The following is a 20,019-nucleotide window of genomic DNA, read 5'->3' on the forward strand; positions in this document are numbered from 1 at the left end:
GTGGGTAACATCATGACGAACGTCCGCTCGCAACGTTGATGGTCGTGTGATTTCCTGGAACTCCTCAAGCAAATGCCGAAACGGATGATCGTTGCTAGTTGTAGTTTGCTAATTATCAAGAGGCGAATGTAGCACGCCGCTCGTGGCCAGAAGTATCTCCGGAGTCCGTGGTCGACATGCAGGGAACGAGTATCGAATGTTTTTATATTTGTGCTGTTTGCGGCATGTAAAAGAAACGGTATTGGCTTGTTTTTATCTCGTCTGGTAGCGGGCAAGATCGAGACGTCCGATCCAAAACCGAACGTTGTCAGACCTATCCTCAATAATAGGGGAGGAGAAAAAGTAGAATCATTGAAGTTTCACAAGGAAATTAAGTATATTTTTGTTATAAACCAAAAATTAAAGATGTTTTTTCAAAAAAATCTTGGTTTAAGGAATTAGCATTTTAAAAGTACATAAAATAGACATGATATCTCGATTCTATATGTTTTCAAATAAGCAGTTAATGCTTAAGATTGTCGAATTTCTAACCCCACAAACTAAAAATTGTTTGGCTAAAATTTTTTTATAACGTTCTAGAGATAGTTCAATTCTTATTTTCTATATCATGCCATGTCAAATTTCCATGATTCTTCTTCTCGAGACTTCCAGGTGGTAGCACTGATGAAGGAGCCGCCCCCATTGCATAGCATTGAGAATAGGTCGTATGTATAAAAAGCGGCTCTCTTTGTTTACGCTTCGCTAACAGTAGGACTAGTTTTGCATGTTTTGCTACATTTTCACTTCAGTACGCTAGAAAAAGCAATAGTCTTAATAAACAATAATTAATAAACAATGTGCACTCGCTTGACTGTGGATATACAACAGTAAAGCACATGTGGAGATTGGACAAATCAAGCATCCGAAAGATATTCAATTTGCAAAAAAGAGAGCTAACCGCGGTGGAGGTTGGTACTCGGATTCTGATGGCTTTTCCGCAAACGAGACCTTTAAGTGGTCTTGTTGTGTAGGGGTTATCACGCCTATCTAGAGAGTAGGAGGTTGAGGGTTCGAGTCCCTCCAAGACACGTGGATTCTTTTTCGCAAATTTCATATCAATTTGTCCATTTCCTAACATATGCTGTGCATATGCACAGCCAAGATATTTAACAAAAAATGGTTTTCGTACGGCCGAGTTGCCGAATAATATGCAATTAATTGCAATAGTCTTTAGATATCTGCCTAGAGATCGGAAGTAAACTTTAGTATAATTCTGTAATAATCAAAAGAGAAAGGAAGCAAAGGGAGATTCTCTTTTGCACATACAATCTATTCTCAAAGCACTCTAGAATTATATTTTTCAAAATTGAATTGGTAAGAAGGCAACTTGTTCATACTTATTCAGAGCTATTCCAATTGTTTCGATAAACAAAACAAATTTCGATGACTATAGTCGAACAGTTTTATAGTTTCGCCATCGAAACAAGAAGAAAATACTTTGAAAACGTTGTTTTATTACCACACATGCTGGAAGCGTTCACCGTCATGGCGATCCGAACGAACTTTGACAGCTCGATTCAAAGTCACTTGCGCATGTCATGTGGCATTACACAGCGACTGTACATGTTTCACAAACAATTTTCACACACGTTGCGATTCAGTCGTGGCGACGCCGTCATGTGTGAAAAGTATTCATGCGATGTGTAAATGACTTTAAGCGTGCAGTGCACGAAAGTCTTCTCCATTTAACTCGGAATGCACGTCGCCAACCACGGAGTCTGCGTAGGGTGCGCAAATCGTCTTCCACATGATCGACCCACCTTGCTCGCTGCGCACCTTGCCTTCTTGTGGTATTGGAGTTGCATGAGCCCATTTCAAGTTAAAAAATAAGCTATGACTTCGATAATATAGTTGAACAGGTGCTCTAGTCCAGGGACCATATGCAGGTTCAGCATTTTTAAAAAGGCAAAGAAATCTTGTCTGTCTCCGTGGATTTCTGACAATTTCCTAAAAAATTCCGCCCTTGGTAGAAAACTAAACCTTTCGCTGGTTATTGTGTATTTCCTCACAACAAAGGTTGCCCCAAAATTGCTCTGCTGGAAGATTGCTGCCAAAATATTTGAAAATTAGTTGGAGTTTGTAAGCGACAAAATATCATCAAACTGAATTTCTTGACGCTTACTTTCATCCCATTTGTTACGCACCTTGGTAGATTATCAGGTCATCAGCATACCTTACGATATACGGTTTGAAGATGGAGTGCAGATCATTGACGAAGTGCTCGAACAGTAGTAACCCTATATGACTACCCTGAGGGGCCCTCCGTAGCCTAGCGGTAAGATGCGCGGCTATAAAGCAAAACCATGCTGAGGGTGGCTGGGTTCGATTCCCGGTGCCGGTCTAGGCAATTTTCGGATTGGAAATTGTCTCGACTTCCCTGGGCATAAAAGTATCATCGTGTTAGCCCCACGATATACGAATGCAAAATGGTAACTGGGCTAAGAAACCTCGCGATTAATAACTGTGGAAGTGCTGAATGAATACTGAGCAGCGAAGCGGCAATGTCCCAGTGGGGGATGTAATGCCAATAAGAAGAAGAAGACTACCCTGAGGGACATCGGAGTACACTAAGTACGGAGTGGAGAAAGGTGCATAAAATGCTTAGCCAATTCTTAGAAAACCAAGTTGGAAGTCAATATCGTTTCAACTTTTCGACCGCCAGATTTCGAGGAATACGGTCAAAAACTCTGTAGAAGTCAATGCGGATAGCGTCAACCTGCTGATGTTGCACAATGTTGTCCTAGACTGTATATATTGGCTGCATTCTTGGTAGACTGGATATACGGCGACGGGCTCAGCAAAAGCATCCCTACTTGCGATGCTCATTTACGTAATTCCAAAAGGATCTAGGATGTTATGGGAGCTCAATTTCCATGTTAACATGGATTCTTATCACGCCATCCATTAACCGCCACCAAATTGGGAAAAAATATTAAAAAGATGCTTCTGGATGGAATCTAGGTTAGTTAGTAATAATATTTAACTTCAGCATTTCGGACGCAAAATAGGAATTCATAGTGGTAGAATCTTTTTTAATATAACTTTTTTTTTCTTTCCACAGATTTGATTACTCAGCATAAAACAATAGTCACTAATAAGTGCATATCCTAGAGACCATCCAGATAACCGTCATTTGTTGTACAAAAGTTGTTGACAGATTTTAAACTCCATCACTGTTGCGCTAGGTGATAAGACCAGTGCGAGGTTGCATAACTGTGACTTTTTATATGTACATTGCATCGTAGACGTACTTATTGTGTGTGTGGCTCATACTCGTGGCAAAAACGCATTTATTAAAGATGCCATTATTTGGAAAGAAAGATTCCGGCAAGAAAGTACGAAAGGATACAAAGGAAATCGAAAAGCAACCATGCATCGAAGACAAGTATGTTATAAAAGAATTACTCGGAACTGGGGCGTTCTCGGAAGTACGTCTTTGCGAACATCGCGAGACGGGTCAGGCATTTGCCGTTAAGATTATCGATAAGAAAGCCTTGAAAGGCAAAGAGGATTCTTTAGAGAACGAGATTCGGGTACTGAAGCGATTTAGTGCCAAAAGGCAAGAAAATGATCCCGATAACACATGGTTTACTCATCCAAACATAGTGCAACTATTTGAAACGTACGAAGATAAATCAAAAGTCTACTTAATTATGGAACTGGTTACCGGCGGTGAACTTTTCGACCGCATTGTTGAAAAAGGATCTTATACAGAAAAGGATGCGTCTTATCTAATTCGTCAAGTACTTGAAGCTGTAGATTATATGCATGAACAAGGCGTAGTACATAGAGATTTGAAACCTGAAAATCTGTTGTACTACAATCCTGCGGAAGACAGTAAAATAATGATTAGCGACTTTGGGCTTTCGAAGATGGAAGACTCTGGCTTTATGGCCACGGCATGTGGTACTCCTGGATATGTAGCACCTGAGGTGTTAGCCCAAAAACCTTACGGCAAAGCGGTTGATGTTTGGAGTATAGGGGTAATATCGTACATTTTACTATGCGGATATCCACCATTTTATGACGAGAATGATGCCAACTTATTTGCACAAATTTTAAAGGGTGAATTTGAGTTTGATTCCCCCTATTGGGATGAGATAAGTGAATCAGCAAAAGATTTTATCAGGAACCTAATGTGTGTGAATGTAGAGAGAAGGTTTACGTGTAAACTAGCGCTCGCGCACCCATGGATTTCCGGGAACGCAGCTAGCAGTAAGAACATCCACGGAACCGTTTCCGAGCAGCTTAAGAAAAATTTTGCCAAGTCGCGTTGGAAGCAGGCCTATCACGCAGCAACTGTTATACGTCAAATGCAACGAATGGCTCTGAGTAGTAGCGGAGGTGCATATGGTCGCAGTTCAACTCAACTGAACGCCCCAGCAGCTGACGCAACTGCAACGCAGGACACTGCATCTGGCAGCAAGTAAAATATTGGAACCGCTTCAAATTGTTGCAACAGTTACATCGCAGAAATACAGCTATATCATGACATAAAGGTGTTCATGCACTGTTTATGGCTAAGTAACTCTTAAGAAATCGATGTTGTGCTTAAAGATCTGTTTATTTGTAACTTCTGCAAACTTTGCTCTCTCTTTTTTATATTTGTTACATTCTTTAGCGTACATAAATGTATGTTTTACTCAATGAAAATCATTTATTTTTGTTATGTTCAAAGCGATACTTTTAAATGTTGAATATAGATTTGGGATTTTATCTAAAATTGGTTGTTTTATTTACTTTCCTAGTTTCACACTGTTGCTCGTTGATTTGGGTGTTTAGGAATATTTGTCGCATGCTTCAAGCGCTTTCAAGCCCTTTCAGGAAATATATTTATTCAACTCGCATCTTTATAGACTTTATAATCATTAATCATAGAATATAGAATTACAGACGTCGTTCGTTAATTGGAGCATTTTAATGAGTATTATTTGTTAAACATCATTCTTGGATATGTTTTTCTTGGTTTAAAGTTAATCGAAATGCTAAATTTGTAATTATTCGTAAATCGTTCTTTTACTCATAAAATTTTAAGAAAAGTAGACTGATAAATGTTCTTCAAAATGGCCAAAAAAATCCGTTCGGATCGTTAAAATTTGAAAACTTTTTTGTTCAACTCTACACTGAGAATGGCAAATCCGAGAATCATAACATCAATGTAATGTTTTATATTATTTTATTGCAATAATGATTTATCCCGTTGAAATATGTGTACATATACAGAAAGGTGGGCAAGAGTATTTTTCGGAGTTAGAGACGTTACGTGCAAATTTTACGATTACAGTCAAACCTCGATATTGAAATGATCATCGAGTCATGAAAATATCGAGATGTGGAATGAATGCTCTGTGGAGGGACCATCACAGTAACCCGCAGAACATCTTTTTTAATATGTCATAATTTGATTTTATGAGTCAATATCGAGTCATAGAACATCGACTCATGGATGTTTGACTGTACCTTAAATATTAGTGAGAAGTATGCACGAAATGCTTTAAACCGATCTGTGAAGCTAACAAAAATTGGATGCGCATCACGATGTTGAGTTATCACTCATTCCACCTTCATTGCCACACGTTGATTCAACAAGGCAGAACTTGCCTGTTAGTGTGTTAGAGCTCCATAAAAAAACGAGACATCTTTAACGCAAATTGACTTTTCGCATAGTGTATCATCAAAACAAAAAGGGATTCGGTCCGCTGGTATGCGGTTTACCAATTTCCAGTACAAACTTTAAACATTATAGCATTGCAAATAAGAAGCATCCATAAGTTACGTAAAGCTTAGAGCACAAACAAACAGACATAACACAATGAACATTTACTCGTCAAAATCATAGTCGTGCAAACACTAACGACATCTGTTGATTTCAGTTAGTTGGGCAAATCACGAACCAAATGGCGGTAGTGAGCAAACGTCAAACTCGAGCAAATCCGATGCGCGCGCCACGAGAGATCGATTGGCCAACTAATGATTATTTAAATTGACCAGTAAATCAGTGAACGATGGAAATTTTACTAGTGTTATGTCTGTTTGTCTGTGCTTAGAGTGTGACGATCCATAATTTTTTTTTTCAAATGCCTCATACAAAAGATGTGATATAGGGGAGAAGGTGGGTTGAAAATTGTAAATTTTCACGTTACGTAATTAATAGATCGTCCCTTATGGATATTCGATGTAGATCCAGAATCCACGCAATTACGTCAGAGCGCATAAACTGGAATAACTGTACCGTCAAACAGGGTGACTTGCAACACTTGCGTTTTCCAAATATCGAATTTTATCAACACGCGTCCCTAGTTTACATTGTATTTATTGTGCCTGGTTGGCAAAACAATATACCTCACTGTTGTTTTTTCAATAATTTAGTGCCACTGTTTCGCCAATAGAAATTCGTACGTCGTAAACAATACGTCCGTGTAGCGAATTGAAAATAATTTCATCAAAATCGATCCTCTATCCAATTACAGTATCTAATTAGGTAGGTATGTAATTCCGCAAAAACTATAAAATAATAAATTCGTTTGTTTTCGAAACAACTTTTTTTAATTTCGTCCCCCTACTGGCAACAGCTGATACAAAATAGTTTACTTTTCAAAAACTGCTGATTTAGTTGTTGAACATTTGCTGCATCAGATTTTCTGTTACATAATTTGTTTTACAACCATATACCCCGAAATTACAAGCAACCTACAGGAAGAACTTTTAAACGGAAAATTTGTCTCACGCAGCGGCAGAAGTTAAAAGGAACAAACCTACCATCCGAAAAGTCGCTCGGCTGTATGATTTGTGAGGGAAAGAAAGGAGGACAGTTTTATAAGCCACTACCCAGGAAACGACTGATGGTGTCCATCTTTCTTAAACCGACATTAAGCTTACAAGTGTCTGAAAATATAAACGATCCCTTTAAATCCTTAAAAAACGGAATAAGGGGATTAAGCAACTCCCTCACTCATTCACTCACTCATCATTTTGATATTATTTTCATATTTTTAATGTTGTTGTAGGTACATCTGATTATACATCTAATCCCTAGTATGAGGACACATTTAAAGTATCATATACTATTAGTATTAATAAATCCTTTTATTTTAGATTATTTTAGATTTACAAAGAAACCTGAAAAGTGTTGGAAGTCACCCCGTTTGACGGTACATTATTTTCAAACAAAGTTTTTTTTCGGAAACACCATTTAGAAAAACCTGGAACTGGCTTTTGGTTTCGTTGAAAATAAATCAGTCATCCTACAATCCAAATTTACAACAGATTAATCAAATTTGTATGGAATATGTACTCATATGTACTGCTTTGCCGTGAGAATATCATATTCATGCACATAAGGGATTTTTTTTTTCTCCCAAACGGTTTTTCATGGGTGGCTCATACTGCCTCTTACAGTCGGGAAAATGTATTCCATCAATTTCTAAACAGATTTTTAATCGTTCATCGACGTAATATGAGAGGTAAAACTCCTTAGGAGAACATCCATAAATTACGTAACGCTTAGATGGGGAGGGGGTTGAGTGAAGTGTGACAGTACATACAAAAAAATGATTCATACAAAAAGTGTGACATAGGAGGAGGGGGTTGAAAATGGTCAATTTTCGCGTTAATGGATCTTCCCTAGTATAAGTCACCTACATTTGAGTATTGCTTTTTTTTAGTTTTCGGAACGATTTCCTAGGTGGCTCATATTGCTCCGATCACCCCTATAGCACATTTTGCGCCGTCTTTGAACGGGAGTTCAAAAAGATTGTCCCACTAGTCTCTCTATATATGGATGACGCCTCAACTGCAAGAATACTTGCAATCAAAGCTGCTTGCAATATGTGGTTTTACACTCATATCTATAAAAACTTTTTTCAAATAGGCGTAACTGTATTTGACCTTGAAATTTGAAACACCTCATACTTTCTCTACTTAGCATATTTCTCAATCTCAAGTGAAATCGCAATCTAGTCTTTCGGTTGGGTACATTAGCTGAACAAATAGCTTGAATTAAGAGCACAGTCACCATTCCAAAAATCAAGGTCAGAATCAATTACGCTCATTTGGAAAAAGTTCCTAGATATCAATGTTTAAGTACTGGTGACACATCAAAGACAATGGTGGGGTAAAACGTTCTTGTGTGAGCAATATTTATGGTCCATATGAAGTACTTACATTTTTTCCTCAACACCACCGTTCTTCGTAGCTAAGTTGGATATAAGTACCAGTCTAGCGTAAGGGTCGTGGGTTCGAGTCCCATCGAAGGAAATACACATAATGTTGATTCTTCAAGGCCATGATTCTGATGGCATTTGACTCACGCATTATTTGCAATGCCGATGAGATTTGAGAATTTGAGATTTTACCAACAGCAATGATAACATGCGCACGTGTTTCATGACAATCAATGAATTCAGCAGTACGCAAGCCAACTCATAATAAATCAGCCAAAATATCTATAAAAATTCATCCAATTATCGCATAATGTATTTTCCATGTATTCTGGCTGAAACCCTCATACAAACTTCAAGCCAAAATCGCCAGCTTTTTCTTCTTTTTCTATGGCTCCTCATTCCACCTGGAACTTGGCATGCTTTTCAAAGTATTCTCTTAGCAAGTGCCACATCACATAACCACAAAACGTTTTCTGATCAGTGAACCATATTTATATGACACTATAACACCTTTAATCTCTTCCTAATCAAACAAACCATAATTGCAAAAAATGATTTTGTGTAATTTTTGTCGTCCTCTGCACCAGTTGTCGCACTACTGGTCCCAATTTGGCCAATCCCATAAGAAAACAATGGGATTTGCCATAATAGGAACCAAAATTAAGAATAGTGCCACACTGGTACATGCGTTCCTACACTCACAAAAAACTCCGCATTATATTCATGAGTTTACACATGGATACCATATTTTCGACACATATATTCCATGCGCCCACATGTATTACATGAGTGTTCACACATACTATCCATGTGGGTCATAGTATTCATGTGTGAATTTAAATGCAATTAAGTATGTGTCGACGCATGATATGCATATTTGAAAATACATGAATTTTTGCCATAAAGTATGTGTCGATTTTCCTGAGTGTATTATGTATTAAGCAATTTTGGGTACTATCACGAATTTTAATGCGGTTTTCACATTTGTTCTAAAAAGCAGGAAGGGAAACCTTCCGCATAAGATATCAACACCACCCATATGCCTTTTATTAATATTTTTAAAAATAGTTTTGCTTAACTATGGCGACGATTGGTACACCCACCCTATTCATTGAAAACTTTTTATGCCCGTAATGCTCATTCAATGGCGGGCATAGGAAAGCTATCCATTAATAACTGTGAAAAATGCTTATAGAATATTAAGTTGCTAAGCAGGCCAGGCTCCAGTTGAAATGAAAAGCCAATGAAGAAGAAGAAAAAGTTAAGCGTACAACAAACCACGTGGGGATCTGTACCAGTTTTGGCCATGTTCCTAATTTGGCAAGTTTCTTGCATAACGCTAAAAATAAAGTGATTTTCATGGGTTTCATTAGTTTCATTTCGTGGGTTTCATTTCATTAGTTTCAATAACAGTGAAATTTGGACAAAATAATATCGCTCTCATCGGAATACCTGACAATACCCTTTTAGTGTATATATTTTCTAGCCTGATAGTACATTTTGTCTAATGCCTAACGGTTTATACCCATTTCAAAAACAATTTTCCTAATTATCAACTCCATTGGCATTCCTTTTTCCTAAAAACAATATTTTATAATGTTTCTAGGAAGTTTTGTTTCTTTTCAATTAGTTGCTCATTTGGTAAACGCTTTTCCTTTTCAAATCCTTTAGTGTATTGTGTAATGATATAACCTTTAAAAACATGTTCAAAAGCGGTTCAATATTTACATTTCACGTTGAGGTTGGTTGTGTGTAGATAGATAGATAGATATTGATGCACTGGCATCAGTTTGGCTTAAATCAAAGATTTTATATATTCAATGTTTCTAATTGAACCATTGAAATAAGTTAGGAAAAGATATGAGTCAAATAAAGCAGAAATTTCAGTTTCAGTTGTGCTAAAGGTAGAAAAGAGGAAGGTAAATAGTCATCATTGCTTCATAATACAAGCGCTTTTTAAATCCACTGTCAATATACAATATAAATTCTAGTCACTGTCATTGATTTCATTTATGAGAAAATAATGAACTTCTTCAAACATAAACATTTTTTTTCTGAATTTTGGATACATACTGTCACCGGAGGTCAATATTTGAAAAACTTAGAATGTCTGTAGAATAAACTGAATGTATCATAGATCAAGGATACTAAGACCTACGAGACCTTTTTGAACAATATTGCTACCTAAGCCTTAGACGGACAGTCGATTACCCCATTGACTCCTGATATCATTCTAGACCTAGAGTTTATTTAAAGATTTCATTTTTGTCCCTACATAAGGTGTGACCAACCCAGCCCCACTTCCGTTACCGATTTCGAGTTGCTTTCGGTCTCTAGTAAGGCCAGCAGGCACGAATTATGTACCGCAGGCATCTGTTGATGAACACCTACAGCTAGTCATGTGTTCCCGCTGATACATTCTATGTTTCACTAGCGTAAATCAACATAGATTTCTCATTAGAATTAAAAATTCGGATTTGAACGGTTTAACTTCTCATAGAACTTTCGTGCGTTATAAGCGAGGTAAAGATGCTCCGTCTCTTCACGGTCTCGAGCTTCCTGCTGGCGCTTTATCCTCCGAAAATCGAGTTTTTTCCTGTTCCCCGCCCGTTTGTATCGTGCCTCGTTCTCCTTCGTGCGGTGTTGCAGCAATCTCGCCCATGCTGCATTCTTCTCTTCAACTAACTACTCACATTCGCCGTCATACCAGTCGTTTCTCTGATCCGGGAGCACCGTGCTTAGTGCAGGAGTTGCGGTGCTTCTAATGGCGGATCGAATATCTCTCCAGCCATCTTCAAGAGACGCTGCTCCTAGTTGTTCTTCCGTTTGGAGTGCCACTTCCAGCTGCTGCGCATAGTCTTGAGCTAGTCTACATTTTTGTAGCCGCCTAATGTTTAGCCTCGGTAGACGACTCCGACGCGTGGTGTACACCGTCGAGAGTTTTGAACGCAGACATGCTGCAACGAGGTAGTGGTCGGATTCAATATTCGCACTGCTGTAAGAAGAAGAAGAATTTGCCGTCGATTAGAACGTGGTCGATTTGGTTTTCCGTTACTTCAAGACAAAATTTTCAAAACGACAACGATGACGATTTTGACGTCCCGCAGTGGGCATCCATCGTATGTCTGCTCCAGCTATGCATAGAACGCTTCTTTCTCGTCGTCGGGTCTCTCTTCGTGTGGGCAGGGCACGTTGATGATGCTATAGTTGAAGAAACGGCATTTTATCCTCAGCTTGCAGATCCTTGCGTTGATTGGCTGCCACCCAATCACACGTTGACGCATCTTTCCCAGCACTATGAAGCCGGTTCCCAGCTCGTTGGTGGTGCCACAGCTTTGGTAGAAAGTAGCCGCTCGATGCACGCTTTTCCACACTTACTGTCCTGTTCAGCAGATTTCCTGCAGTGCTACGACGCCGAAGTTGCGGAGATGTAATTCATTGGAGATTATCCTGTCGCAACTTGTCGCCAAGCGACTTGCAGTTCCATGTTCCAAGCTTCGAATCGTGATCCTTTATTCCTGCAACGATGCATTACCGAATTTATCTGCTGGTATCGTTATCGGAGGCTACCATTGCAATGTTCACAATTCACTGGGATAGGTTTGTCATCTTAGACATCGCTTTCGGGAAATAGCATATCACATTTAGCCGCACCTCCTTGGTGAACTGACGCACGATCAGTTGGGTCAGATTTGTTTTGCGTCCCATCTCACAATAGGGCAGGACAAGTGCGCTTTGAGCGGCGAACGATCGTTTTCATATAGAGCTGGCTTGAAGATACATGTAGCTTCTTATAGAAGTATAACAGCGCCCACTGTCAAACCCCACCAAATCCTAGGCAGGATCTCAGGTCACAGCCCCTCACTTTAGCTGATGTAAGGAGGACTCTTTTTCTTCTTCGATGGCTCTACATTTCAACTAGAGCTTGGCCTGCTTTTCAACTTAGTATTCTATTACCATTTCCTCAGTTATTAATTGAAAGCTTTTCTTTGCCCGCCATAGCATGAGTATGTATCTTGTATGGCAAGTACAATGGATACACTATGACCAGGAACTCGAGAATGTTTCCGATCCGAAAACATCCTAGACCGGACGGAGAATCGAACTCGCCATCTACGGATTGATAATACTACGCCCTTGCTCGCAAGGCTACTGGAGACCCCATGTCAGAAGGACACAAAACCGTTAGCTGGCATTCGATTGTTATCGGCAGACCCGTGGAGGCGTGATGTCGTTACACCATTTCGTAGCCAACGCCGTAACAATGGCAATGTTAAATAGTATTAAATATACTTGAACCAAAATTAATTAGGTTCATTGCCTAACTTACGGCTAATGATAAAAAGCCATCTTGGCATTTTATAGAATGTTTGAAAATTTACAAATTTACAAAATACACAACATGTGAGATATTAAATTAAAAATCCAGATTAATCCATCTTACGTTGGTGGTGCCTTTCTCGAATTTAGACAAGACAACAACCTTATATGGGGCTTACATGGTTCGGTGTATAATGTTCTTCATAACTTTTATACCCAATGACCGATCGTTATCAAAATCAATAGTGATCACCAAGGCAAAGCAACGCCGACGACGATCAGATTGTTCTCTCCACAACGATATTTTCGCACAATGAACTAACGACGCATGATTGATTTTTGGTACAAAATATTAATTTTCTAGCAAGAAAGTCAGATGCAGATACTGAGGAACGGTCGGCACGTCAAGATTAGTTGAGAAATTTCGTGTAGTTTTTTGTGAACTATTCTGGTGTGTTTGGTGCATAAAACTCACCATAAATTGTTGACTACGTTATAATATGGAAATCGTTAAGATGTCATCATGTCACAAACATTGTTACTTTTAAGCGTAGTAGGTAGGGGATACTGGACACACATGATACCCTCCCCCTGTTTTCTCGAAAACTAATCTCGTTATTATTCCACTGATATATGTAAACAAATCCGTTAGATAGACGATTGAGTTTAAGTAACAATTTATATAAGTTACTTTATGTATATAGGTTTTGAAAAGGTTTTATTATTTAAGCGTTCTCGATTCTTTTTTTTTTCAAAGGAGAAAAGTTTAATAACTTTGAATATATTGTCTGTTTCCTTGGTAACGAAACGCGCCGACCATTTTTTAGGCACTATCAAAATCGTCGCCAACATCTTTATTCCAAAATTATGTTAGTTTTATTAGAAAATAATGTCAATCTGCATTAAAAACAGGGCTCAATTTTGGGAAATAATGTGATTATTGAGTATATAAAATTTTGTTCACAGTCGATTTGACAGATGTTATGGCCATTTCTGCTGGCGACGATTTTGGCGTCAATTTGTTTTGCGACGATTTCAAATCGTCGCGGCCGATAAGGTGGGAAATTGATAATACCTAACCAAAACGTGTCATTTTTTATTGGACATAAAGTTATTATTGTAGAATAGAATAAACTCATTCAATTAATCATTTGTAATTTTCCATGGAATATAAAAAATTAACCAAGACAAATACTCAACATGGTCACACTTGATCCCCCACAGTTTGGAAACACTTGATTCCGATGTTGGGCTAAGGAGAGCCCCTGATACTCTGGACAAAATTTCAGCCATATCGGTCAACGTTTGGGCGGTGCTAAACTCGTTGGAAGTTTATATGGAAAAATGTATGCAGAAACATCCAAAAACAGTGATTTGCAGTTGGACGACAAAATCTACGATCAAGAACCATGATACTCATTCAGTTCTTGTAGAATTAAATACAGAATGTTATGCTGAAAACCGCGTGAAGATGAGAGTTTGTTAGACAAAGATAGGGTAAATGATATATTTTGGACAAGCCTGAGCTTCTTCGATCAATTTTAGATAATGTGTAGGAATTTTTTTTATCGAAAGTATGATCATTGCATACTTTTACCTCAACTCTAGCGGCTCCTGATGAGAATTCACAAATCAACTATTATTTATCGTTAAAATTTTCTAAAATGTAAAGCTTTCTACCAAAGTGCCTGCTGGACGCCAGTATGCAGGAGAACATGCATTATAGGACTCTTCGTAACATGCACCTGAAACACGTTTAAATTGGTTCAAACGGCAATCTTGAGGTCCTGCGGCCAAAGTTTGATTGTAATTGAGATACTAACATATTCCAATCGCTTAACATGAACTTGAGACGGATGAAAAAGGAGTGACCAAAATGAAGTTATGTTTTTATGCATCAGACATTTATTGGTCACCCCATGTACAGTACATGGATGAACCATTAATTGCCAACTTTCAGGCTGTTTTCAATGATATCGATAATATTGCGAAACAATGTTAATTTCTGGTTTAATCTATGTCAGTTAAGCAAATAAATGCATTTAAATGAATGTGGATACGTGTAGGTAAGTCATACCATTGAGATCTGTAGGTGGCCATTTTTAAATAAGGAGAAAATGACTCTGTCCAAAATATATTCATTTTCCATGTCGAAATTATATATTTGATGTCCAAAAAGAAAATATTTCAGTTCGCAGTATATCACAGTTTACACCTAGTAAACGTAATTTACTCAAAAATTGGGCAATGGAGACACAAGACTAATCATAGGTTATGTATTTGGATGAACCTAGTGGTTTTCAATTGGTTTATACTATTCAATCTCGATATATTTTCTAATGAATGTCCTGCGCTTGTCCAAGATACATCATTTACCCTATTAGCATTATACTGGAGTGTTGTAGGGGTAAATCTATTTCTTTTCAAAGGTAAAATAAACGAAATTTGCTCAAACCTCACTTCAGAGAAATGCTAATAACTTCGCCGAGCAAACTCCAATCTTCTCGCGGTTTTCTGCATAACATTCTGTATTAAATTCTTCAAGATCTGGATGAGTATCGTAGTTCTTCATCGTAAGTTGTGCCGTCCAACTGCAAATCATTGTTTTTGGATGTTTCTGCATACATTTTTGCATATGAACTTCCAACGAGCTTAGCACCGCCAAACGTTGACCGATTTGGCTGAAATTTTGTCCAGAGCATCAGAGCATCTATTCTTTTCTAATTTAAAAAGTTTAAATGAATTTAATTTCTTAGCAGCACGCAAGTTCGGCAAGGTTATTGATTGATATGTGACTAGATTTGGTCACAATCAAGTTGCTCCAACCATTTTTGTCTGACTTGTGCTGCTTGAGTTATTCTTTAATTATGTCAATCTAGCAATACATGCGTAATTTGCAAATGGCCTTTATTTTATTATTCAGAACAAACAATAGTTGAACATACTTAGCTTTTAATAGTTCTACAATCGATTCTCTACATCTCGATATCTCTCTCTATGTTGATGGTTTTCTCGGTCCATTCAATCCGCATACATTTGGCCTTTCTCGATGACCTTCCTATCTCGATGTGTTCTGGTCATATTAATTCGTTCAGGTTCTTCTCTCCTTATGTCGATATCAGAGTTTGCAGAAAACGCTCTCAATAGATAACGAAAAACGATAAAAGAAAGGCAAAAACTGTTCCGAATCATAACAAGCCATGATAACAAATTTATCAAGCTTGTATACAAGTGCGAGAAAACAAAATCGGATAGGCAGCCCCTCACAAAAGTGATGATTTTCGCTTTGTTTTTGTTCCTTTTGTGTTGCAGACCGCACAGATGTGTAGAACAAGTTGAAATGCATCATCAGAACCAGTGCTCTCCGCGTTTGGAGCCTTTTAAAAGAAATTTATCATGAGGTATGGTCCAATGCACCGAGTTCATCATTGACGTTTGAGACGGGCGCTGTTTACTAAGAATGAATACTTTTTCATTCATCGGGTTCATGCAAGTGTTCATTTTTAGTAAACAGCGCCCGTCTCAAACGTCATTGTGTTCATTCGGTGCATTGGACCATAGTCTCCCAAATCAGTTCTTTATCATGACAGCTTGCGAAAAAAGTCCCTCGCGGTATGCTACATATCGTATATGTATACAGAGACGATAAGTGAGAGACTTTGTAATTCTCTGTTGGATTCAAACCCTGCGATATACTTAAATTTCTAGGCTTCTCGACCATTTTTGGACAATAACAAACATATAAAAAAGAAGAGATGGCATTTGTTTTGATTCCAATGTTCAGTAAAAACTGAGATGTGAATATGTACATTGTAAATTATGTGGAAGATTTTGATATGAAAAATGTATTGGAGCTCCAATACTTCCTCCAAATCTTCCACCAAATGTACATATTTACATCTGAGTTTTCGGAACATTGTAAATTAATGTCCAAGTCGGGTGGTTTACTTGGGCAATTTACTTTGATTAATACTGACTTGTTTTGTTGTTGTTTTTCATAGCAAAAAGCTTTTTACGATTTAGTGCCCATTTCAATTTTCCTTCCATTCCTCGATCTCTCCTTATCTCGATGGTCCCTTCAATTTGGAGATGTGGGAAGGCGACTGACTGTATTATGTGTAAGTAAATTGATAATAAAAAGTTGAAATGAGGCTTCAAAACTAATAAAGAAATCACTAGACGTGAAATCAGAACTGTTCGATCTGGTATTCAATTGTACTTTCCCTTTTAATTAGAGGAAGTTTACTTACAATCACTATTTTCATTGTATTTTATCGTAGGTCTTCCTGTCCTATTTTTCCAAAGAATTTTTAATAATAGGCTCATTCAACAATTTTTAGTCAGTATTTTAAGACAAATCGCATTTGTGCATTAATAACTACAGAAAAACCCAGATTAATTCACCTAGAATTAGCCTACATTACGGCAAACATTATTGCAAACACTGTAAGGCAAAGCGACTACCAACCATAAATGGTTCAATAAACCATTTTCTCATTAACTTTTGAACGCAAGGACCGATCGTGATTATAATCAATAGTGATCAACTAGGGTATCTCCCTCTGACGCGTCGAATGCAACTTGTTGTGAGGAAATCGGTTAAGAATTACTATATGAAAAAGTGGCTAATATTTTTTCGGTTTTCGTTTGCACACACATACACACGGACAGACAGTCATTTGTTCAGCTCCCCATACTGAGTCGATTGGTATATAACATCGTGGGTCTCCGAGACTTCTATAAAAAGTTCGATTTTGGAGTGAAATGATAACATTTCGTTACAACTTTGTTGAACGAGAAAGATGATGTTTCAAGCATGCGAGACAGTACCATATGAATGAAGTTCCCATCCTGCTATGATCACGGTTAAGGTAATGGTAGTAGTCTATGCCGACCTCGATGCATCACAGACTGATGGTTCCAAAATAGGTACTCAGGGATATTTACCGCTAGTCATGGTATTTAAGGTGTGGCCAATTTTCAATTTAGGTACTATTTTAAAATATCAAAGATATAGGTATTTACGTATCGATCAGCCAGTTTCAATCACAATGTGGAGTGGAATGTTTGCAGATAAACCATCATCAACATGCCAACTTCGTTGCTAAAGCAGATATTATATCTGTCACTGCTACTCTGTTCGAGATCCAAAACACTAGCCTTGCTTTATACCAACAATATTTCAATATTTCGCCTGACTGTTTTTACGATAGACTATAAAGAAATGTTAGGAGTTGAGAAAAGACCAATTTGCCCTTTCATCAAACTTGGTAGAACCCCAACCTGTTTAGCCTTGTGTTTGGCTCTTGAAGGAGTCAATTCCTCCCTATATGGGCATCAAGTCTCCCGCAAGTTTTGAAAAGGCCAAATTTTCTATATTTCCGGAAAATCTACCTTTCATGAAAACATAATTGCTTCCAATGATGTTTTTGAATAAATAATTAAATTTTTTATCAAGTTCATTAAAAAGCGTATCAAAAAATGCATGTTACATCAAGAAATATCCGAAACAAAAAGTGGGGATCATGCATGTCCAGTTCCCCTATAGATGCGGTATACCAAAGGTGTTCTGCCAGTGATTTGCTAGCGAACAAGTGTGGAGGTGATATAGCCGAATGCCTTCATTCGACTGCAACCTCAACCTTGCACATGTAATTGCTATGATATACGATCTTGTGTTTGCTGAATCCCTCTATCGTTCATTATTTCTTATTATTGAACAAAAAAAAAACATTGTAGAAAGACCAAAAAATGAAACTTTTTTTTTCACTCGACTGAAAGTTTAGAGTTCATATTTTGAAAAATAAAAAAATATAGAAATATCTAATTCCATTTCTGCTTTTTGATATCACGGACGTAATCTTTGAAAATGTGTTTTAAGGTCACTCCTGACGGAATCCAAGTTTCAAAGAGCTCTCGTTTCGGGGGCACACCACTCGATACGGAATCAACGCACATCTGTCATTTTTATTATTTCACGCATGCTGCGACGCAGCAAAACTAAGTCAACAAAAATGACAGTTGTGCACCGCCTCCGTATCGAGTGGTGTGCCCCCGAAAACGCGAGCACTTTGAAATTTGAATTCCGTCAGGAAGTGACCTTAACGGCCTCATATTCATCGTGAAAGAATGAAAAAAAAAAATCCGCTTTATATGTAATTTGCAACAAATATGTAGGCATTATTTTTCCTTGTATAGAATTTAACAAATATAATTTATGTTTTTGCTCTGTCGAATACTGTATTATAGTCAATCTAGTTGCATCATATGAACATATATGTGTTCATCGTTTTACATTGCAACGACGTTTGTGAAAACTAATTTCAAATTCTCTCTTGTTTTAGGCAGTTTTGCAATACTAAATGTATCTATCTGTTCCACGACAGGAACAGGAGTCGCAAATTGAAGTGTATATAATTCATCCTTAAGTGAATTTGAAACGTCAAACATTAAACCTTCATCACACTCCCCACTTTCGAAATCCTTATTGATTAGTAGCTATAGCAAATGCGATAAAAACAAAACTGTTTGTCCATCATTCTTTATACTGTAGTTAGTTTTATACTTGTTAACAATCGGTTTTGTTATGCTATTTAGTTTGACAGTGGATTGCCACTCATTGACAAAAGAGCGATGTACTGAGTGGTTCAGAGCCAAAAAAGGTTGATTTCAGGCAAAATTAAATGTGAAACTTTCTTGATGCCGTTGAGAGAAAACTCTTAAAGTTAGCTAAAAAGCTTCCAGTTGACAATTTTTATTATCTGGAAACTGTAACATATTCGAAATAAATAGTATATTATGTGTAATCGAAGTTGTAGCTTCAACATTTGGTTTCATGTGCATCGATGACAGCCCCACCATACATACTACTTAAGATCGCGTAATGGTCATGTTCCACCAATCCAATCCACATTTTTACATTTTTCTTGGAAGATTACTTGCCCATGTGTTCCCGGCAGGATATTTCCTTCTGACAGATCCCTCTAAAACGTTTAACTTCCATTGATTTTCATCGACAGAAAGCGCGGCCCTACCTTTTCTGAAGGGAAGTTTTGTCAAATCAGTCAATATATACTCGATTCAATGTTTTTGCCTTTCTCGTACAACAAAGTTGTACCGAAAGGCTATAGGGTTACTCCAAAAAACAACTTTCAATAGAAAGCCCGGAGACTCATAGCGTTATATACCGATCGACTCAGTTCGACCGTTCGACGAACCGAGGTGATGATTGTATGTGAGTATGTGTGTGTGTTTTTTTCTTCCTAAAATGGAGGGGAAATCTGCTCAGCAGACATCCTAGGTTGTCCAGGAAGTGCGGGGTTAGGGACCACCTCCAACAGCATACGAGGGAGGCAGGACTACATCCCCGACCCGCTAAACCGTTTCCATTGCCGCCAAGCCCATCGTCCCTTCGGTACAACTAGAAAGTAATGCTTCAAAGGGGAACCAGTGCACAACGCACCCTCGAGGATAGCTGCCTGTCCTTGCAGCATCGAAC

The 20,019-nt window shown here is 37.9% G+C and overlaps 1 protein-coding gene across 2 annotated transcripts in view; it reads left to right on the plus strand.

Annotated features, from left to right (window-relative positions):
* Positions 1-19,265, plus strand: part of LOC134211701 (calcium/calmodulin-dependent protein kinase type 1) — a 38,111-nt gene extending 18,846 nt beyond the window's left edge. The window contains exons 2-3 of one of the 2 annotated variants that reach the window (XR_009979070.1): positions 3,101-4,538; positions 18,866-19,265. Coding sequence is in view for 1 of the 2 variants with exons in the window: in XM_062688842.1 (XP_062544826.1) it covers positions 3,339-4,469 (1,131 nt within the window). In the remaining variant the exon portion in view is untranslated. Of the gene's footprint in view, positions 1-3,100; positions 4,763-18,865 lie in introns of those variants that run through there. The other variant, XM_062688842.1, reaches the window with a different exon arrangement.
* The last annotated feature ends 754 nt before the right edge of the window (positions 19,266-20,019 follow it).

The sequence above is a fragment of the Armigeres subalbatus genome, chromosome 2, assembly GCF_024139115.2.
Source record: "Armigeres subalbatus isolate Guangzhou_Male chromosome 2, GZ_Asu_2, whole genome shotgun sequence".
NCBI classification, from domain to species: domain Eukaryota; kingdom Metazoa; phylum Arthropoda; class Insecta; order Diptera; family Culicidae; genus Armigeres; species Armigeres subalbatus.